Raw genomic sequence first — 22,780 nt, 5'->3', positions numbered from 1 at the left:
ATTCGTACCGGCTGCTCCTCCTGAATATGCAGCTTCGATGTCGATTTTTATGACACGCTGTCTTACATGTTTTAAGCATACATATGGATTCTTGACGACCGTATCTTTGGTGGTAAGAAAGTTCTGAACTTTAAAATCGCCATATACGTCTCCTGGCACCACAAAATAGAGGAAAATGGTATCATCACTTCCCTTCGACTCTGATCGGTCTCCCTTCGACTCTGATCGGTCTCCCTTCGACTCTGATCGGTCTCCCTTCAACTTTGATTGGTCTCCCTTCAAGCAGGGTCCAGTAATACATTCAATTATCTCCTTGAATGGTGCTTGCTTGATCGGATGCTTCTCTGATACTGTGACCTGAAATAGCTTGTTGGGTCCCAATGCAAAATCAATGCACGGAAATTTAGAATGTTCTGGTACAAACAACTTGCCAGCTGCTTGAGTGAGCCCTAATAATTCATCTGAAGTCCGGATATGCACCACTTCTGGGTTTGCTGGAAAATCAAGAAATCCTGTTTCGCCTGACTGGAGATCCCTAAAGGGAAATCTAATATCACCACATCGAAATAAGTGATGAGCATAGACTTCAAACAGTGGGCCTTTAGCTATATCCTCTTCGCTTTTGACAAGTTTCGCCAACACATCGAGCCAAGTGTCATCTTTTATTTTGTCGACAACCCTTAATTCAACCCAACGAGATGCCCACACCAGATGGAAGTTGAGGTGGTCAGAAGTGGGGACTCTATGGAGTAAACGACCACTAAATTCACTCGCTTCTTTTCCTCGTGCAAAGAGCGCTACAAGATCTGCTGGGTTCCGGAGTTTTTCAATGGCAGTTTCGACGCGGCTAAACGCAGAGTCTCTAGCACCCTTAATATCTCCTTGATTCTTGAATAGTTCTTTGGCTGGAGCCTGTAGGACCTGTCTTGGCACTCCCCCCAACTTGTAAAAAAGCTCCTCCAAAAATTCTTCATCCACTGGATGAAAAAACTTTACATTGGCTCTACATTCCTTAAGCTCGTCCAAACTCCAGAGTGACATGTGATAGTAGCTACTGCGTGAATTTTCCTTGGTGAATTCATCGTACTGCCCATAGAGAGTTTTTGGTGATGCCGCAAATATCGTCCTGGCTTGATCTGGTTGAGGATGGTTACCACTGTCAACTAAATACCACGTTTCAGGTTGCTCAAGAAAATGTTTGAAATCTACTCTCTCTCCATAACGTTGGCAAGTTGTTCCTCCGTAGGCATAACATTCGGTATTCTTCTTTTCATGGAAAACAATAATCGGTGGATTCTCCTCGTCATGCTCTGCAAGGAGGCGGATGGCAAAATAGACCAAAAAGGCTGACTTCCCAATTCCAGGCGTTCCAGTGACAAAGAGTCGGTTCAAACTAGCTCCATGAGGGGTACTGAATGTAGATGTAATATGGTCATAAAGCTTTTTATATTCATCTCTGATATAAAGATGCCTTGTTCCGGCAACAGGGAAGATACAACCCTCAGGAGCAGTCAATAGTTTGGAATCCTTGATACCACCAGAATTTCGGAGCTCGCAAGCCACGCTAACAATGCTGTAGTAAATACTATCTCCTGATAACTCCTCCCCCATGTACGAAAGCACCTTGACCCTCTCTTTCGAGTTTAGAGGCGAGATTACAGGCCTATCATTCACTATCCCTTTCGTTACAAGCCCTGCTTCTGTAATCGCATCCCTAAGAGCACTTCTACTACTTATACTTGGACGAGCTTTTTTAGAGGGTGACTCTGATAAAGGAGATAGAGTGATCAAAGTCAATATTTTTGATTTATTGCACATCACTCTAAAATGATCAATAACCAGGTTCTCGGCCAAAAGCACTCACCAGAATCTCCATCTTGTTTTCTTTTCTGAGCTAAGTATCAAAAGCGAATAATGAGAAAGAACGTTGAGTTATCAAGACACAAACCAAATGGTGATATCATGCACATGGCCGTTTAAGATATAAACCAAGCTTCATCAGCTGGAAATGTCAACAATCAGTCCATCAAGAGCCAAAGATATACCTCGCCGTGGTGGCTTGACAAAAACATGGATAGTTTTCCTTGGAAGTTCAGAATTAAATATCTCCCAAAGCTCCATTGACGCGGGTGCGAGAGCCTCTTTTGACTCGATTTCTGACTCGACGACGGTCTTGTCTTCGTCAGGGATGGAGACCTTGTAGAGGGTGAGTTGGTGAGCGTCGATATTATTCAATGCATTGGCATTCTTTGCTTTGATGACCTCCTTGAGTATCCCGACCGATTTAGCGGAGGAAATCTCTACTGGGAACGACGTTGCTTCTCCCTCAACAACGCAGTTCAGCTGCAGCAGCAGTGGGATGGCGCGCTTTTTTCGTTGTGGGTGCTGGTTTACTCTTTTTCGTTTATTGAGTGTGGAGGCATCCTCAGGCTTATTTGCAGCCATGTTTTTTTGTGCTTGGCTCCTTGTGGTGGCCATTGAAAATTAAGATGAGTGGGACTGAGTGTGGTTGAAATGCAGGGAGAATGATGGTTAAATTGGCAAAGGTATATTCTATACTCTTTCACACTCGTGGTCGCTGTATGAAAACAAAAATGAAAAATGCGTAAGGCAAAAAAAAAAAGGAAAGGAAAGGAAAGGAAGGCAATAGATGAAGGCTTGGAATAAATAAAAGAGCAAAATTGATGGGAGCAAAACTGGGGTGAAATATGAAAAAAGTGAAAAAAAAGGGTAAAGGAAGAGGGAGAGTGCAAAAATGAAGTGAAGCAAAGGAGAAGAAAGGAGCGACAATTGCTATTGATAAATTTGATCCTTTATTTCAAGGTTAGGCTATGTGTGAGAAAATATATTTTTCAAATCAGCCACGTGCCATTTTCTTGGTCATTGTGACGTGAAAACCAATCACATCTTTTAGTGCGCGAAGAACTCCCTCAGATAAACGTTTGTTCACACTCTACTTGCTCATTCCTCTGCTTACAACTGCTCCTCAGGAGGACTGGAATGATCATTGGAGGGGGCATTTGAAAAGGATTATAAAATTGAATGTGCCAGATGTCAACTGATCTCTTTTTCCGCTTTTACTATAATATAACTTTGATTACAGTTTATGATTGCCTTAAAAGCTTCTATTCTAATTAAGCCCCTGAGAATGGTGCAGGACTGTTGTTCACTGAAAGTTAAGTGGACTACTATTAAAGACAATCGTTAACATAAAATATGTGCGGTGTTATATGGGATTCCTGCATAAAATGGCTGTTTATTATCATTGCTTGTGTTGCAGTGGTGATATTCTTGAACAGAAAGCAGAACTCTATTCTGAGTTAATAGGAGGAACTAACTTGTTAAAGGTGCCGTGTGCTCTTTAAGAAGTAATGCGATCATGGTACCGGCATCATATGGAGCTACTATAGAGAAATAAAACAAATAAAGATTGCTTCTATCTAACGCTCCTTTTCGGCCCAAAGTGAGGGCAATAGCTCTGTATACTGCCTGGAAATGTACTGCGGCTGATCAACTCATGATGCAGACAAACAGCGATATCTCACACTTTCAGTCAGAATGCCATGAACTTGGCACAAACGCTACAGATCTATCAAAGCACACTGCTCTAACCATGTCACATCACAAATGCCTTCGCCAGACCATTTCTCTTTTTTTTTTTTTTTTTTTTTTTTTTTTTTTAAAAGGTGCATTAACTTTTGGAGATTTGTTTGGCCGATTGAATTGACCCAAGGCTCGGAAGTCCGCCTAAGTCCCTAAGTTCCAAGAGCTCTTTTTTTTTTTTTTTTTTTTTTTTTTTTTTTTTTAAAAAAAAAACTTTATTTTGGTGAGAAGAACAGAAATGATAATGATAATGAGCACCCAGTCCGTGTTGTATAAACCAAATAATCTTTTAATATGTATCTACAGCATCGAATTGGAGAGTCGTGCTGTAGACTTTGTCTCCAACGACGGCCTCGGCTTGAATTTCGTTCAGTCCAAAGTTCATATTGACCTTGACCTTGACCATAGAACCGAGACGTGCAGAGGGAGCGTGTGGGCATGGAATAGGGATGTCTGCCAACTTGGAGACACCAGCATCTGTGGTATAACGTGGCGGATCACCATCTGTGTCTGCTGCATACAAGGCAATGTTGTAGTCCTCAGGTGCTTCCGAGTATTTCGTGAACGAGAACTCTCTGGAGATACACTCGTCCACATTAAGCTTCTGACCCTTTCGGACATAGGGCGAGAAGCGATCAATGCACCAAACACCATTGACCTCGAACTTGCGCTTGGCCAAGGGATCTTTACCCTTCTCGAAGGGCTGATCCGATGAGATACCGTAGCAACGACGTGCGATACGTGATGTGACTACACGGGGGTTGAGACCTACACAGACAGCTCCACGGACGACAGCCAACTCTGGACGAGGGGGAATGGAGATGAGGGGAACTTGATTGCTGAACTGTGCTTTAACACGGCTGTAGAGGTAATTTGATGAGCCGAATCCTCCGACCAAAAAGATGGCGGAGCAGTCCTTTGCCTGTGTGAGTTGTTCCTGAATCAATGATAGCACATCCTTCACTACAGGTTCGAATACGTTCTCCTTGAGTTCCGCAGCGGTGAGGACAAGGTATCCATCGTCAATGCCCACAGCCTCGGGATCCTCCAAATCATCAAAACAGCGGTTGGCAGGGAGTTGTAAGAACTGGTCCTCTAAGCCATCAAACTGAGGCTTGATTACATCAGCAAAGGTGTCGACCAAGTTGGGGATGATGTTGGCGGGGAAATTGGCGGCGTGATGTCCAAACTTTTGCTCAAGTAAGCGGCGCATATGTCTGTCGAGGAAGACGGACCCACAGGAGGCACCATGTCCCTTGGTGACCTCGGACAGGCGACGTCCTGCAGAGGTGACGGCGATTTCAAAGACGATCAAATCGACAGTTCCACCACCGGCATCACAAATCATGAATCGGTCGCCATTGCCAAGATCGAATTGGTCGCATTTGCGTTCGCAGTAGAGTGCAGCAGCCTCGGGTTCGGAGATGAGCATGAGACGGTCGGGGTGGTCGGATTCCTTGATCAACTTTGCCTTGACAGCAGCCTGTCTCATGACATTTTTAGCACGGTCAGACCACATGGCAGGAACGGTGAGACAGTAACGGAAGTGATCGCGCTGAAAGTTCTTTGCGAATCCACGCATAATCTCGCCTACGACGTACTCGTGGAAAGCATCAAGGTAATGAGAGATGGCTTCTAGAACAGTGATGTTGACGTCAAGGGGTCCACTCTGTTGGTTCTCATCGAGATGAAGTTTGTATTGGTAGAGAAGGGTGTGGTGTCGAGCGGTGGGCTTGAGGGTTTCCATCTTGGCGCGCCAGCCCCATGCTACCAGCTTGTTTTCGGGATCATCTTTTTTGTACAGGTTGAGTGTTGGTGTCTTGGGGTACTGGATGTTTTGTTTGGGCCTGACAAAGTCATCAATCGAAGCATGGGGAAGGAAGGAGAAAAGAAATAAAGATTTAGTCATCCAATTGGCGAAGTTGAATTTTCTGCTTTGTCATTCAGTCCTGACCGAGACAGACAGGGGCTTACCAGCTGGTGATATCAATGACTTCCTTGTCATCCTGAGCATAAGCATAGGCACATCCGCTGAGAATAAAAAAGAAAAAAATATTTCCCCCAAAAAAGGTTGTTAGCCCAGGTAGATAGAATGAAAGATTAATGAATGTGTATTTTATGTTCCTTGTTTTATTGCTTGTTGCACCAGCGCAAGAAAGAGAAGAGCCAGGAACGGAAGGAAAAAAAAAAAAAAAAAAACAAAAAAAAAAGTGCATTGGATTCGGGAAGGGAAAGGAAAGGAAAGGGAAAAGAAAGGAATCAAGGGTTGTACACTTACGAGAAAGTGGTTCCAAAGTCGATAGCAACGACGATGGGATAATCCTTTGGATTAAAGGTCTGCTGCTGTTGCATTACAGAGGATAGAGCTTAATGAGGTGGGGAAAAGGAACAAGGTGTGACAGATAGAGAGTGTGGGGATGAATGTGTATCGGTTGGTTGAATATCTATGATAAAAGTTTGTATCAAAGGATGGATGTGAAGGAATGAATGAATGAATGGAATGAATGAATAAATAAAAGTGGGTTGAAGAGGGAGGATTAACCAAAAAGTCAATGAAGGAAATGGGCTCGCAAACAGCCAAGACCAGCGAAGTGGCGAAATAGAATGAACGGATGAAGGAGGAAGAAGAAAGAAGAAGAAAGAGAATGAGAGCGAAGAGAGAGAAAGAGAGAAAGAGAGAAGTGGGAGAAAAGAGAAAAAGAGAAAGGGGAAAAGGATAAAAAAATCAAGTGATGCGCCGTGCAGAGGAACCAAGGTCAATACAATACAAATACAAACAATGTCTCACACATTTACACACACTTCCATACCAGGACAATGCATGGACATCGTTTACTTGGACTTGATCACTTCTCATGCCTTATTCTCCTTTCAAAACACAACAAAAAGACCACAAAAGACGACAATGGAGGACCTTCTACTCTTCTGTATTACATTTACTTACACACATCCTTTCCCTTGCCTGGCATCGTCTAGCAATCATCGCCATATAAATAGGCCAAATAAGAAACTTCAATGCCTTTTGCCTTTTGAATGGCTATGGAGCGAACAGGGATCAACAGGATTGGTCGATGAATTCTGCACAGCCCACGAACGGAGGATTCGGACTCGATTCTTGACTTTTCCTCCCCTTGTTGAACTCTTGAACCTCCCCTTTGTCCTTTATTCTTTTCTTTCTTCATTTTTTATTTCTGCAGAGTTGTTGACTCAAAGTGTATAGGTTTTGCCTTCCTAGGAGAAACCATCGCAACGTTCTTTTTCGTTTTTTTATTTTACCCACTGCTCACCACTGGTGCGTCATTGCTCTCCACTCTGTACTCTGTCTTTTAACCGTGCTGGGACATCCTTTGCCTCTGCACTGCCTCCCTCTGCAATTTCATATTTTGAGCATCGAGTAATCGAGAATCGATCGTACAAAGAAAAAGTCGACAAAAATGGTTGGCCTTGCATTGGTGCCACCAACTTTTTTTTTTTTTTTATCCTTGTAAAAGTATAAAAGGCTTGTTGTCCTCATGCTCTTAGGTCTACCAATACCTAATTGGAATGAGGGGGTTAATGTTTAGCATTGGAATCCAGTAGAAAATACAGGCACTCGCCTCTTTTTACCTGAAGTATATTCATTCAATGCTTTAATGACCTTGAGCATGGTTCTCCTAAAACGCGTTCCTTCCTATCAGTTGGATTTTTTTTTTTTTTTTCCTTCCTCCTCTCTCCTTTTTTCTTCATCAGTTTTCTTTTCCTTAATTTTTTTTTTTTTTTTTATTTTATTTCCATTCTCATTCTCATTCTCTTCAACTCTTTCAAATTCATCTGATGGCCACTTTGAAACAACAACCACTACATACTCGTCGACAATATGCTTCTTCACCCCCTTCGCCAAGACTACTAACTAGGGCCAACTCCGAGTTCTATACTGCGCCTGTTTTCGACGAACCCAAGCGGAAGAGCAATGGTCTCTTACCTTCCCCAACCACCTTGGAAATCAAATCACTGCCTCTCTCAGATCCTCTTGGCAATGACAATGGCAATCGCAATGGACCTAAAGGTACCAGGACTGGCTCAGACCCAACTTCGCCCATTCTCGCCCCTGGCAAAAAACCAACTGTCGCAGTGACTATGGCATCACCTGTCCAATCTCATTCAGCACGAAGGAGTCTTAATCTCGCCAAAAGTGATGAAGAAGACGAAGAGACCTATGAAATCGTCAGAAAGTCCTTTGACCAAGGTAAAAATACATTGAAAGAAAAAAAAAAAAAAAGTCCGAGGACCTTACACACACGCGTATAAATTATTCCTGATTGATTGACTAACTATATTCATATTTTCCCTAAGCTCCTCAACCTTTCAAGGTCACAGGTATACCCTTTCGATCAACATCAAAGAATGCCAATTTAACAGAGAATGAACTACGGGGTATGGCCATCTTGAAACAGCAGCTCTCCATGGAGGAGCTCTCATTGAGTCGAGAAAGCTCGCCTGTGCCGTCTTCTTCAGCAACTGAGGCGACAACCAGGGCGTTCATCAACCGAATCGACGAACTCAATACACTTACCAACAGTCTGCAAATCAACCTCAACGATGCACTCGAGGAGCAACAAAATATCAGGGCCGAACGTGATCGTCTTCTTCGGGCTAATGAAGAACTCAGACACCAAAACCAGGATCTTCAATCAAAAATGACTAAACTGGATAAAGACTATGAGGTCATGTCTAAAAACTTTTTTGAACACGTTCGGATGATCCGTGCAACAGATGATGATCATTCCACAATCAATGAACGCCTGACCCATCTCAAGGCCGCTATTGAGCATTTAATCCGCAAGACCCAAGGCACTCGTTCAGTCAACCTTAACAGGACTGCAGCCATCAACCACTTCAGAGCCAGTGGACTATTGGATGATTTCCCTCTGGACGAATGTACTCTGGAGCCTTTCCATTTGAACCTTTATATGGAATCAGTCGTGATGTCTGCGCTCGTCAAAAACTTTTTTGACAAGCCCCTCTGCTGCGTCTTTGATTACAACAAGGGATTCAAGGAAATCTACGATTGGATGTACAAACGAAATGACAGACTTGCAGTCCGTTGGCGTCAACAGCTCTGTGTGATGATTACTCAGGATCCAGAGACTAAGGCCCGACAGGAGGCAGCTGTGACAGCAGCAGCCAGTGCGCTGAATGAAATTATCTCCAGAGTCTATACCAACGCAAACGAAGGCGCCAAAATCCGTGATCTTTGTAGCAAAGCCTTTGAGCTTGCTGTAGCCATGACAGGGCTCGAAAACGTCATTGCTCCTGTCTCAGTTCCTCTTGGTATACCATTTGATGAGGAGACCATGGCAACATCACTCAAGAGTAACCCAGCGGGCACAGTGGCCCTGGTGATTTTCCCAGGATTTAAGGATTCTGTGAACGCATTTAACATTGGACCAAAGGTCTGGTGCTACTAGTACGAGGGGAAAACAAGAAGAAAAAAAAAAAAAAAAAAAAAAAAAAAAAAAGAGAAAAAAAAAAAATGGGAGGGGACGCTCGAACTATTCCTGCCAGTATTTCCAGATCCAAATGAGACTGTACAGGGACGATACCGGATTAATAAAAACGAAAGCTTTTGAATTACATGATATGAATGAAGGTTTTCGTCATGTAAACAGACAACACATTCATGGACTATGCTTGGATGCAGATGTATAGTCCTATTTCGTTTTGATCGCGCCCTGATCTTTGGATAAGCTGGAATGTAACTGGCTCACCAATTGGGTTGTCATGGGAGGTTTTGTACGACCAGATTGACTCAATGATTAGAAGATCAGATGGGGCCATAACCCGAATGAACTGGAGGATAAATGAATGTTTGACGATTTGATCTCCATGACATAGCCGTGAGATGATACATTTCGACAACTCATTCTGACTATTTTTTCTTCAGGGTCAGGAACGGGCACAAGTAAATTGCGTCTATTTTACAGCATTGTGCCGGTAAAGCCCCTTACGAGCCTAAAAAGATCTCCCAATTGCACTAAAACCCAAGTGAGGACAAAATTGCATTCTGAAAATCCTGAATTTCCTGAGTATCCTATTACCTAAAATTCAAGAATTTGCATGCATAGCGACCTTTGTGTCCAGGCTTGGTCATTCGCTTCACAAACAGCAGGAAATGAAGAGAAAAAAAAAGAAAAAAAAAAAAAAAAAAAAAAAAAAAGAGGAGAAGGCAATACACCAATAGATCGAGATCCAATGTGGGGTGTGATGTTGATGAAGGGTCTCTTTTAACCATAAACAGGACAATAAAAAAAATAAAAAAAATAAAAAAAATAAAAAAAAAAGAAATAAAGAGAGCATTTAGTTATAGTTCCAATTCGTCCAAATGCATGCTCAACAGATCTCTTACTTTTTGCGCTTTTCTCTTTTGTTTTTTGTTATCTGTATGCAGCTTGGTCTTGGTACATGAATGTTTGTGCATTTTTAGGTTGCCTCCAGTTCCATGCTTTGCCGAGATTTAAACCATTCCGACAACTGCAAGATGCAAGTAACAAGGGACAAGAGGACGACATGAACATTCTTTTGACTTCCCATTGTGTTGGATGTAGGCAAAGTACTAACAGAATGAAGGTACTGTTGAGGTCAACATCTTACTTGTCATAACAACGCATGAATTGCCCCTGATAGATGATACATGAAGCTGATAACTGATAGTAAAAATATACTATGAACATCTTTATTATATTGTAAGAGAATGATAATGGGTTTTCATGTTTTTGTATTCATTTACAACCCTGTTTATATATTTCACCATTTATTTTTATTTTTATGTTCTGGACTTTTATTTATTTATTTTTCAGACCCAAGATACTGGGAAGTTACAGAGCTCAAGGAAAGGATGAGCTAATGAAGAGTATCAACAAAGGAAGACAGCCCTCAGTCCGTCAGCCCGTGGAGAGTATTTTTTTTCCTAAAAAACGAGTAATTGAGAGCAGAGTGGAAAAGATATTCCCATTCTTTTCTTCTCAGACTTTAAACATCTGTCTTTTGCTACAAAAGTGATCAAGGTTTTCTGATTTTTTCGCAATTCGTCTTTGTCTTTGTCTGTCTGAGCGCTAAAAAAAAAAAAAAAAAAAAAAAAAAGAAAGTAAATACGGTAAAATAAATAAATAAAATAAAATAAAATAAAATAAGAAAAAATAAAAAAAGTAAAAGTAAATGTAGAAAAGATATATATCTATCAATTGATCTCATTCATACACATTGATGTACTCAACTCATTCAACTCCTTGCAAGAAAAACGTCTCATGTCTTTTTTGCTTTTGATCTTGAGAATGCTGAGGAACGAGATAGGAGAGAGTATATGAAGGAGAATTAAGCGCTCTCAGGCACGTTGTCACATCCAATCTCAGCAAAAAAAAAAATAAAATAAAATTAAGCACTACGCTCGATAAAAGCAAAGGTACATTCATGTATATTCAACATGCAAGAGATTGTACACGGCGTATTCATGTTCATTAAGCATGTTTGTACCCTATTTCACTCTACTCCAAAAGAATTGATGCACTAACTTTGCATACCGCGCTTCTGTTGCTTTTTTTTTTTTTTTTTTTTTTGCATCCAACGGTTGCAAACTATCGATGGGAAAAGAAAAAGGAGTTGAGCAGGGCTTATACTTGTTTAATATGCTATTTACCACCAAATGCTGTTTGTTTGCTCTTCCTCTTTACAACTTTTTTTTTTTTCCTTTCTTTCTCTCTCTCTCTCTCTCTCTCTCTTTTTTTTTGTCCTTGCCTCTTTCATCTTTCAATCTCTCAATCTCTTTCCATCAACATTCCTTTGCTGGATCTTGGGCAAATCTCATTACCACACCAACTTGCACCCATCCACAGCTCTAAACCCTCTCTCCCTCCACTCATTCTGTCACTCTCGTTCACCTATTTAATGACACTCAATTCCTTTCTCTCTCCATTCCCATTTCCACTATTGACGTCTTTAAGCATTTCAACCATCCTGAGCCTGTTTTCTTTCCCCTCTCTTCTTCCTTCTCCTTCCCTTTCCTTCCCTTTACTCTGCATCATCATACATTCTCTCTAAAACAACACATCTTTAGTCATTGCCAAGACAGTGGCATACCTGCCCTTCTTGTGCACCAGCACATCTCATTACATTTATGCACATAAAAAAAGGATATCTTTCACTTTGATTTTTTTTTTTTTTTTTTTTTTTTTTTTTTCCCTTCAATTAAAACATAAAAATCCCCCCCTTCCATCCTTCTTCTCCTTTGCTTGGAACATTCAGTAATTACTCCTGTCCTTGAAAGGGCTCCGTCGGCGAAAATGTCCAACATTCTCTCTCCTATCGTGGCTCGCTACAGCCTTTTCTTCACCATGGCCATGTTTTCATCCTCTGCCGTTTCACAGACAAAACAACCGACAAATTTTGTTCAGACATTGATGGCTAAGGCACTACGACGATATCAGATTAAGACTACACACAAGGTATATTACAAACAATTCACCTGTTGTATCTGCATAGTCGCCCTCGATCTGACCATCTTTCATTGAACAGTTGTAATGATTCAACAACGTGTCAAATTGCTCTAATTTGATGTTTCTCAAAACAGCAAACTAACCTTCTCTGCCCTTCCCTCCTCCCCCCCCTTTTTTTTTTGTTTTTTATTTTGCCACCACTGAATTACACTATCGACTGATCGATCGCGCCACAATGTCACTGCATTCGCTTGTTTGTTTTTCTCTGTATGACCTTCATCCAATGATGCACACGCTATGGTCGATTCTGGATTGCTGCATCCTGGCTATGCTTTCTGAATGCTAACATAATACTTGCATACTTGCATCGCATCATTCCAAAAAACACCCCACAAAAAAAAAAACTTGATCGCAACACCAACAACAACAATAACAACACACAACACCAACTCTTTATTTGTTTTGTTTACTAACAGATGAAAGCTCTCAACAGGAATGTTCTGACTACTTCAACTTCAACTTCAACGTCAACTTCTTTCATAATTCAGCCATCATCGGAAAGCTCCTCTATACCTGCTTCTACAGCATCGTCCCTACAAGCAGCATCTTTAAAAGCCGCTCAGACGAATCAGACAGAGACATCGTCGCTTCGGGTTCTGGACCCACAAGCAGGCTCTTGTATAGAGAAGCCAGGTGACCGCCACGAAAGCGCGAGCACGACGCTTGTGTCCACTTTGCCCAATCCCAACGAGACAAACACGCAGCTTTCGACTATACAAACTGATGTATCAACAACACAAACAATCTCCAGAGCTGCAGCAGATGCGAGCTCAGACCGCTTCAATCACCAACCACAACAACAAAAGCAGTATGCAACTCAATCCAGAACAATGCATGAGAAAGAGAATGTCGCTGTTACACAGAGGAAGGCACTCCAAGGTTCCAAAGTTTCTAGATCATCTATAGCAACTCTCCTGTCTGTGACATTAACCATGATCCTGCTCAGCCTCCTATACAGCAAGAAGGAGCGCCTACGGAGAAAGGTTCGCAGTCTCCGTAGCGGAGGAGGAGCCTCAAGGCGACATCACCGGACAAACAGGCATCCAGCTTGGGACGACTATAAAACTAACAGTATCGACCGTTCCACAAGTCCTCCGTATTCCCAATCTTCCCGCACCAACACTCCCACTCCTATGGATAGTAAAACAGAAGGGCGCCAATCGCTTGCCCATGCTCTTACGCACAGCTATTATCATTTTCACACGCCACAACATGCAGGTATATCCGACAGCATCAGCACCGATCATCGTGAGCCCAGGCAATTCAAAGCAACACACATTGTCAACTCTGATTATCAACAAAGTCCGAAACCCTCTCTAGCTATCCCAAACCTTGAATCACATCATACACACCTCTGTGCCTCCAATCCTATTTACCATGCTAAAAACGTGGCCTGGAGCCTAAGTGATGGGCACTTGCCTAGTAGACAGGCGAAAGATGACTACGTGACAGCCTGGTTGACTCAGCAGAGCCAAGCTATGGAGGGTGGCGCAGTTGAATTACCCGACAATCATCATTACCAACAACATGGCACTTTGCATGGACTTGCTATTAGTACTCATCAATTGGAGGCATCAAGCATCGAGCATGAGGAATATCAGCACCCGTACCAGTCACACCAGCAATTGATTTATCCTTCCCAGGATAGTCAGCAAACTATTATAAATAGTACTGGAGCTCAGCGGGAGCCTCAACATGAGCACCGAGCTAGCAGTCAACAACAATTTAATGAGCTTTACATGAACTCAGCATCGCATTTGCCGCCATTTTCGACACCAGCGCTCCCAAACTCAGCTGCTATTCATGAATATGCTCATTCCCACCAACAACGACATCATCTCGATCATCAATACAATCATCGTCGTCTTCGTCAACAGCACAGCCAAAACCAAAATTCGTCAAATAAACTAGATCCACGACATTGTCCGACTCAACCTCCGCAACAGCTCACTCACACTGGTGAGCATCTCCTCCATGATCAGACCTATTTGAGGAACAGTCCCAACCACGAGGAGTACTCACGACATTCACATGGAAATGTGCTTCATCAACAATACCATCGGTACGAGGCATCTTCATCCTCCGATAGTCATTCACACGTGGAGAATAGCCATCGCCGCTCGGTATCTCTCACAAGCACGGATGTCCCACGCTATCTTTATCTCGACCCTCAATCGAGACACGAGGACCTGACAGAGCAAGCAAGACAAGAGCGCCTGTTGCGCCGTCAATGGCATCAGATGCACTATCAACATACCCAGCAATATCGTCAGCAACAACCGCTGTACCGTCACTACGGTAATCACAATCTTCACCGTCCTCATCAACGTCATCATGTGCACCATTCTCATCACAGCTTGCTGCCGCCGCTGCCTCCTCTGCCCTCAAATGCGTATCATCATTCATCAGCACATAGTGCCCAGCACAAGTCTTATTTGAACATAACTGCAGCGGCCTCAGCCTATGAGCTTGGAGCATGTCCCCCTCATCATCACCCTGGAATGAAAGATCGCACCGCAAATGAGCTTGCATGGGAGAGACATTGCTACTACCAACAGCAGCAACACCAGGAGGATGTTTTAGCGGAAGTGAAGTGGAAGGAAGCTCGGAGGCAGGAACTACAACAACAAATGCACCAACAGCGGCAGGAACAGCAGCAGCAGGAAAGAAGAGGTCGTGAAAGGGTCGGAAGGGCAGAGGGGCTTCTTTGCCCCCCAGAGCAGGGATCCGTCTCAAGGGCAAGCTCTCTGAGTCGTATCTCGTCCTCGTTCAAATCCAGAGCGGCTCATGCATCAGGATTATCGAGATCCAAGAGTGCTGCTGTCTATAGCAGCAATAACAGACGACGAAATGATAGTACGCCGTCCAGAGAGCCTGGAAGCACAAAGTGTCACACCCTCGACTGCTCCCTTTTGTCCGCCGGTCGTCGACTACTGAGCATCCGGAGAAGTAATAAACAAGCAACATCAACACCGTCAATTGCTTTGGAGGAACAACAGCAGCAGCAGCCACAACGACAACAGCACGTGCAGGAAGAGAGCAACGCAACTGTCGGCAGCAAAGAAGATGGAGCAAACGATACAAATGAATTGCAACCAGCCATGACTGCGCCGATAGTACCGTCATCACAGGAGACCACAGCCCCTGGATTGACCCGCAAGCGGACCCTGAAGAAGCTTGTCACTGGCTCATCAATCCGCTCGTTGGCTCGCCGCTGCTCCAGTCGCCTCAGCGGAAGTACTCGGACTGGTTCCGCTGTAGGATCCAATAATGAATCTGTCACTGACTTTACAAAAGAAAATAAGGGCACGATATCTAGTCCAAACATGCGAACGGGCTATGACATGACGGTAACCGCAATAGCTACAACCACGACCACGACCACGACCATGCGATCGCTTGAACCAGGGCCCGATGGGGTTGTCGATTTACAACAAGCAGTTTGCTCGGAAGGAGACATTGTTCGTATGAGGAGTGATAGCGTGAAGTACTTCCCCCCTACAACCTCCGCTAGCGAGCCTTCTTTGGCCCTTGGGACGTCTACTCTTAGAACTGATAAAACCTTGACAACTGCTGCAGTGGCTGCTACGGCAACAGCTACTAATGCTACCACTACCGCTGCTGCCGCTGCAACGGAACGAGTTTCGGTTCACAGAAAAGTGAAATTGTTCCGCTCCAAGACTACAAGCCGTGCTTCTGATCCACGTAATATGGATACACAATATGAGCTAGCGACTCCTTCAACTGGTACATTAGCTGAGGCCGCTTTAACCACATCGGCAGTAAAAGGGAGGGCCACCGCACAGAGAACACGATCCTTATCTTCTCATCCTCGTCGCAATGATCCACTCCGCCTCGCTAATGGTCGAGGACACGACCTGATGGCGTTCCATCGGAGGTCGCAATCAGAAGTCCTCGAGATGGCTATCATTACATCCACGACACCAGGAGAAACAGCAATGGGCGCCACTTTTATTCAGCCCTCTGCTGTTGCTTCATCAACTGTGGCTCCCACAACTATTACTACTACTACTACTACTACTACTACTACTACTACTACTACTACTGGTGAACAAAAGAGCATCGAGCGATCTTTTAAGAGTCTAGAGGCTGCACTTTCATCATCGCTATCGGTAGTACTCCATCCGTCACCTGCTCCTCTTCACCCAGTTACTGAATTGGAGCGAGAGAAACGAGCATCGACCAAAAGGCAGATCATGGCGATGCTGACGATGAGACACAAGGAGCGGACCTCTGCTAAAACAGGACGCCCTATGGGCTCATCCTCACCAGTATCATCCCTTCGGCCAGTGACGCCTGTAACTGCAACGACAAACACAACATCAGGTGCTCCATTCCTCTCACCACTAGCGCTTGAAGCACTTGAGGATCTACCACTGCCAAATGCATTCAATGATAACGACCGTACCAGCACTAGCAGCAGCAACAGCAACAACGATAATAATGAGATGGATGAGGAGGATATTGAGGAGGCATATGCACACATCGCGTTTATGTTAGTACCAAAATCTCGATATGAATTTCAGCCTCTTGTGGTGATTTGAAGTCCTTTTTACGATACTTTTTTATGTTGCTACATTTTCTCTTTTTCCAACATTACATTGTATATAGTTTAATCAACCATAATGGCACGTAGTTTTTTTTGCTTTTCTTTTCTTTTCTTTTCTTTTCTTTTCTTTTTTTTTTCTGTAATGTTTAATTGCCTATTTCTTTCATTTTTCTTATTATAACAGACAATAGTATAGTCCTACTCCTTTATACCTTTTAATAGTAATCATATCAAGTCATAAAACAAGCTGCCATCTGATTTCAAGAGGGCAGGCAAAAAAAAAAAACAAAAACAAAAAAAAACAAAGAAAAAACCCCCCCTAGTAGAACATCTGCTAGTTATCTGTTGATCTGTACGGTTTTTAAAGTTAGTCCAGAAATTCAGGGGCAAAAGATTAGAGAGGATACAAGAGACGAAAATAAACAGAACTTACAAATTTTTTGTGGGTGTTGCCGGCACCCAAATACTTGTGTCTAGCGTCGTGCGCGCTTTGCAGCCGGAGCAGGCGACTCTTCCGTGGGCTTGTACTTTGCAGGCCTCTCTTGCCTCTCAATTTGAGCAAGACCGATTCTTGCGATGTTTTCCGCCCCTACTGCGTCACGGTCGAAGAATACCTTACATGTCCGGCAATATTTAGAGCGAGGGTATACCGTCTCTAAAAAGCTATCGCAGAGGGGTCGGGGGCAGCGGGCGCTGGTGTAAAATTCGTGCGCCCCTACAGCGAAGTGTCCTCGTGCTTTGACCTAAGCGTTTCAAATGGCAGTCGTTTATTAGCAAGCCCAGAGGATGTCAACTAGGGCGTGTTCAGACAGATACACATACCCGGGTGACCAGGGGGACATAGGAAAGTCTGAGTATTTTTTCACTTTTTTGTTCTCCCGCAAAAAAAACTCAATGTCACTCATATCTTCACTTGTTTTCTCGACATCAAACTAAAAAAAAAAAAAAAAAAAAAAAAAAAAAAAGGTGTGAATAAAGAGCATTTGATTGCAGAATATGCATGAAAATACCCTACACAAGCTATACCATTGCGTTCCTGTAGTGCTGCCTTAATGATGTCTGTACTTGGCCCATTAGTAAGTCTGACGCTCTTGGAAATGTGATCTTTTTGGGATCAAAGCCTTGGACGTCCCCCAATGTGATGTCTATATCCTTTATTGGGGAAAGTTCAGTGGTGGCCTTGAAATGTTCATAAGCGAGGTGATGATGGGGCGTTTCTACCGCCTTTCCTTGTTTCTTTGCCCTCGCGTAAGCTGAATTGGGGCCACCTTGACCGCTCAAAAGAAGGGTGGCGAGACGGAAGGAATAATCATTGCTATCCAAGACCTCGTCCAGCGCCTTTTTCCTCGACTTTGCTGCCCCTGGTAACCGCATGATCCTCTCAATGTCCAAGGCAATCACCCAGTATGCATAGCGGCGTAGTCGGTTGAGGACAACAACTGCCCCTCGGATCTGGCTTGCAATACTATCCCTTTCATCTGCGTCCAGTCCGCCTTTCCTTGCCATGGAGGCCTTAAGGGACCCAATTGTTAAGGCCTTGATAGGGTGCTTACCGCTGTAGCTGTGGTCAACCTTCGTAGCATCCTTCAAGTTCCTAATTGGTGCACCTTCTTTTTTAGCCCTGTGGGGCTTCTTGCCTTTGTGCTTCCGCTTTTGTTTTTTCTGTTGCTTCTTTTTTGCCTTTCTCCGACGTGGTGGATGCTTAAGGCCCGGCCTATGGTGCTGACGGCAGTTACTGATATCAACTATGCGTCCGTTCAATATGCTCGCCTTGTCAGAAAAGATGGGCCGGAACTGGTTCCTATATGACCCTTTCGCTATATAGAATGACGGTGTGTCTCTACATTATCCAAGAAAGGGACTAACGATTAGTATTGGGAACGTTTGGTTTCGAGGTCAAAACTATAGCTTGAGCTTTCTTACGTTCTGCGGCGCTGCGCTCGCCTTTGCTGAGCCATTCTATGGCGAAGATCCTTTCCATTGAGTAGACGCTGCTTGAAGTTATCGAACCCATTGTTCGATGGTAACGCTTGGGCCGACGTTTGATGGCCGGAAGTAAAAATGCGGAGAGCTACTCTGAAACGGCCTTCTTCAGAGGCTGCGTTCCTTCCCAACACCTTACTAGCTTCCCTTAGGTAGTCCCGAAGCATTTTATTGTAGATCTCGTTCCACGCAACCTTTCGAATTAATCGAAGATTATTGACCGAGCCTAACGTCTCGAGGTTCCTTGAGTAGTCATTGCCTGCGATGGCACAGAATAGCACCAGATGCTTGTGTGATGGCAGTCTTAGTGCTTGGATAACGTTGTCTACATCGTAAACCCCAAACTTCCGTCTATGGTGCGGAAGGAGTCGCACTAGGAAGCAGACTGTTCGTACGCAAAAAAATCAGAGTCTTGGGATATCACGATCCTATCATTCTCCTCATTATGGCACCCTATGCATGGGTCCGCTTCATATGCACACAGACAGACATCGAAGACAGAGTTAAGGCCTGTTGCCAGCTGATCCTTGTCCTGGACGCTCAGGGTGTGGACTTCTCGAAGACCCTTCTGGATGCGCCTCATGACTTGAGGACGAGTCCATACCCCACTCCGAGAATTTCTCTCGAAGGTCCTCATATCGTTCTCCAAAGCATCCATATTTTTTTGTCTTATGGCTTGCCGTTCTGTCCTTGCCTTTTCTTCCTCAGTACAAGGTTCCCCATCAATATGTATAGTCAGATTGTCCGTTATGAAAAGATCCTTTATCACGAGAGCCAGAGACCTTCCTACATCAATGATGGTTTCGTTTTTCATCTTTGCATGGACGACTCTGCGGAGGATGTCGTAATAGAACGTACCGAGGAGATCTACATGAACAGAATGGTCAGGATTTGCCGCCAAGGAAGTGCCCACGTCAGTTTCCGAAGGTAAAACCCCGCGATCCGCAACCAGTTTGAAGAAGGACTCCAGCCCCATGGTCAATATCTAAGCGAAAGAGAAAGAAAAAAAGAAGAAATGGTAATGATGAAAAGAAATGAAAAAGAAAAAAAAAAAAGAGCTACAAAGGTATAAAAGGATGAGCTTTTTATGGTTTAAAGATCCAAAGTGAATAGATAAAGAATATTGAGGGAAAGATACAGGAACAAGTGGCAGTGGTAAAAGGGATGGGACTTTGAAGGAGGAAGACAATGATCCCTTTTTATATCCTGGATTGATGATGAGTTTTATCATTGTCTCATATAGTTTTGATATCGATCCTTTGCTTCACAGGCCACATCAATCTTTATTCAGTTCCTTTGTTTGGCTTGGGGTTTTGTCCAAGTCAATAGCAGAGATCGACAAATAAATACAAGCTCTCGCATGAACGGCAGATTGGAAACAATAGCACTGAGATACCAAAGTGAGCATTCGAAAAAATCATCTCGATGTCGATCCCTTGTTACACTTTTTTTTTTTTTTTTTTTTTTTTTTCTCAGGCCCTCGCTTTGTGCTTTGTGAGGAATTTAATGAATAAAGAAGATTTAAATTTTGACAGAAATGAATGGATTTAATATTTCCCAAGTATTAATCAAAGTAAAAAGGAAAAAAAAAAAAAAAAAAAAAAAAAAAGTGATATCATCAAAAGATATTACGCGTTTTTTGATATCGTGTTTTTTCCATCTCTTGGTGATCTCACCTCTGGTGAAAGATGTGCAAAGCACATGAATGGTGGTGCTGAATAATGATGAGTACTTGGCAAACAAGCGCGTACTTTGTGCTAATCGGCGTGTTTTTCCACTGGAGACCTTTGATAAATCGATTTTTTATTTTTAATTTTTATTCCTCTTTCGGGGAATTGGAGAGTATGACACGAAGTCTGTCGGATCAATGACAGCGTCCATCAACAGAAATCCATCACTTTATCATTCGCTTTACATTGCATGTTCTTTAAACTCGCTTAATAGCTCTCTATCCCTATGACCGGTGCAATGGTGTTGAAAGTCCTTTGTCTTTAGAGATCACCCTTTTTCTTTTCTTTCTTTTCTGTTTCTTTTTCTCTATCTTCCCCTTCCCTTCCCTTTCTTTTTTTTTTTTTTTTTTTTTTTTTTTTTTTTTTGTGTTCAGCAACCATTCCACACAAGCGACGGTACAGCTTATGTTCCAGCAGCCAAAGCATAGTCTGGAAATATTATCGATTTCAACCAGTCCAACTCCCCTTGTCAACAAGTTCCTAAAACTATAAAACCACCTTATTTTGTAATATGAAATATTAATAACTATGTAAATGAGAAGGAAAGCTTGTGGTGCCGTGCAGGCTCTTGATAGTTCTAATAATGAAAAAAAAAAAAAAAAAAAAAAAAAAAAATCTGAAGGATGAAAAAGTAGGAAGTCTTTTCTCACTTTTTTTTTTTATTTTTTATTTTTAAAAAAAAAAATAACAATAAAAAGTCCACGACGCGCTTAACCAAAAACTCCTCTCAATCAATCCTCCTTTAATGCACTTTGTCGACTCGATTCCATGCGAGTTTCCATTACAGGACTGGTTATCGACACCTTCAACAGCAACAGCTCCGTCGGTATCAACCTTGTCAACCATCTCAATGACATCAGCGTAAGTAAGTAAGTAACTAACCAACTAACCTGCGTATACGGTTCGTTTAGTGAATGCATTCATCCTGTATTATTTTATTTGTAAAGACTCAAGTATTTTTTTTTGTTTTGTTTTCAATCCACTAACTGGTCAGAAACACCCACGCGGTATCTGAGAGTGAGCCGGACGTAGGCGATGGCGTCCAAAACTGTTCGTAAAGTAACGTAAGTGTGTTTGAAATTAACAAAGAGGGCAGATCTAACTGAACTAGAAAGTTTTGTGTCCCCGGTTCCCCTACTCACTACTTTTTATTTTTTATTTTATTTTATTCTTTATTTTTGTCGTCTCCATACCCCAGATTCAACTGAACTTCCTCGCACGCCAGCATAACAACCATCAAACTTGAAAGAAGTGTAATTGAGCACAGCGTTGCGAAAATATTTTGCAGTCGCTTCGTGACGAAAAGTGAATCTCTCCTATCCGCGACCATCCGGATTATACCTTCAATCCTCCTCTTGACGAGAGAGACGAGAGGAACCAAAAAAAAAAAAAAAAAAAAAAAAAAAAAATGAACAAGGTCTGTGATGTGACAAGGTAGGGGGCAGCTCTGGCCTACAGAAGCCTGAACAAACTCGCGTATCTATCCTTGGCTCGTCAGAAGCCGATGGCTATTTGCATATACTGCATATACTAGAGACTCATGCACGGTATTAACATTGTCGAAATTGGACGGAATTTAGCAAATGCTGTCAAACTGCGCAAGATTATATGCACGGATGACATCCATGTTTGTGACGAAGTAACGGATTGACTTTTTTTCATCTCAATCAACAAAGTCGAACTACTAGAGTTTCTCAGCGGGGCGGGAGAGCCCTGGGTAGCACATCCCTATATTGGTCGAACCAACATCGGCCATAGCTGGCAAAAAGTCCTTGACCTCATGGATGAAGTTGAACACATGGGGATCCTTTACTTTGCCAGTTGGGGGCCTCTTGTTGCAGGTACACACGAGGAGCGGAAATAGGAGGTGCGTACTGGCATCCTTCGTTTCGTCCTCACCATTCTATGCGCCATCTCTCTTCTCGGTTCCATTAGAACCTTCATCGCCGGCCACACTCTTGCTAAACATATGTACGTGGGCAGATAAGATCGAGCAGCTTTCTGTCTGTGCCAATGACACCGGTAGCTGGAAGCTGTTCAATGTGGCCAGTAACTCTCTGGCAAGTGCACTTGGCCTTCGAAGCATGGCGAACGATTTCTTGCAGGCAGATCTTAATCCTGGGCCTAAATTGGGGATTATCAGTCAATGTCTTACTCAGGTTGCCGTTGACCGTCCCGATGTCAAGAGTCCTAGTTGGATGTTCATACTGCATAGCCCCGACCAAGTCTTTTTTTATCCACTTCGTCCATCGCTTTTCGTGGCTCTGCCGGGTTTCCCTTCCCCTCCTTTTTCTTCCGCTTGCTAGAGTCAGGAGCATTCGCATTGGGACTATCTCTATGCTCTTTCTGTTCGTATTACTTCATGA

At 43.1% G+C, this 22,780-nt stretch overlaps 5 protein-coding genes across 5 annotated transcripts; 3 read left to right on the top strand and 2 right to left on the bottom strand.

The window, feature by feature from the left end:
- Nucleotides 1-3,806: 3,806 nt before the first annotated feature.
- On the bottom strand, nucleotides 3,807-6,318 carry BCR41DRAFT_321554 (hypothetical protein). The gene is made up of 3 exons (XM_022021443.1): nucleotides 5,882-6,318; nucleotides 5,578-5,634; nucleotides 3,807-5,450 (listed from the first exon to the last, which is right to left on the bottom strand). Exons 1-3 carry the CDS (start codon nucleotides 5,953-5,955, stop codon nucleotides 3,893-3,895), a joined length of 1,689 nt encoding a protein of 562 aa, XP_021882468.1. The 5' UTR covers nucleotides 5,956-6,318; the 3' UTR covers nucleotides 3,807-3,892.
- A 1,037-nt stretch (nucleotides 6,319-7,355) lies between these two features.
- BCR41DRAFT_351934 (hypothetical protein) lies at nucleotides 7,356-9,069 on the top strand. The gene is made up of 3 exons (XM_022023880.1): nucleotides 7,356-7,707; nucleotides 7,755-7,828; nucleotides 7,936-9,069. The coding sequence occupies exons 1-3, from the start codon at nucleotides 7,553-7,555 to the stop codon at nucleotides 9,048-9,050; spliced, it is 1,344 nt and encodes a 447-aa protein (XP_021882467.1). The 5' UTR covers nucleotides 7,356-7,552; the 3' UTR covers nucleotides 9,051-9,069.
- Nucleotides 9,070-13,657: 4,588 nt separating this feature from the next.
- On the top strand, nucleotides 13,658-16,817 carry BCR41DRAFT_351933 (hypothetical protein; the record flags this gene model as incomplete). The annotated part of the gene is made up of 1 exon (XM_022023879.1): nucleotides 13,658-16,817. A coding segment is annotated over exon 1 (2,821 nt), but the record flags the coding sequence as incomplete, so codon positions are not given.
- A 357-nt stretch (nucleotides 16,818-17,174) lies between these two features.
- Nucleotides 17,175-19,837, bottom strand: BCR41DRAFT_421466 (hypothetical protein; the record flags this gene model as incomplete). The annotated part of the gene is made up of 5 exons (XM_022030026.1): nucleotides 19,171-19,837; nucleotides 18,625-19,069; nucleotides 17,728-18,541; nucleotides 17,568-17,633; nucleotides 17,175-17,444 (listed from the first exon to the last, which is right to left on the bottom strand). Exons 1-5 carry the CDS (start codon nucleotides 19,658-19,660, stop codon nucleotides 17,175-17,177), a joined length of 2,085 nt encoding a protein of 694 aa, XP_021882465.1. The 5' UTR covers nucleotides 19,661-19,837.
- A 1,345-nt stretch (nucleotides 19,838-21,182) lies between these two features.
- Nucleotides 21,183-22,780, top strand: BCR41DRAFT_395429 (hypothetical protein; the record flags this gene model as incomplete). The annotated part of the gene is made up of 4 exons (XM_022028730.1): nucleotides 21,183-21,279; nucleotides 22,091-22,255; nucleotides 22,350-22,594; nucleotides 22,721-22,780. 4 exons carry the CDS (start codon nucleotides 21,183-21,185, stop codon nucleotides 22,778-22,780), a joined length of 567 nt encoding a protein of 188 aa, XP_021882464.1.

Source organism: Lobosporangium transversale (genome assembly GCF_002105155.1).
Source record: "Lobosporangium transversale strain NRRL 3116 chromosome Unknown BCR41scaffold_14, whole genome shotgun sequence".
NCBI classification, from domain to species: Eukaryota; Fungi; Mortierellomycota; class Mortierellomycetes; order Mortierellales; family Mortierellaceae; genus Lobosporangium; species Lobosporangium transversale.
Note: the sequence above shows the minus strand (reverse complement) of the source record. Positions and strands in the feature narration are given on the sequence as shown.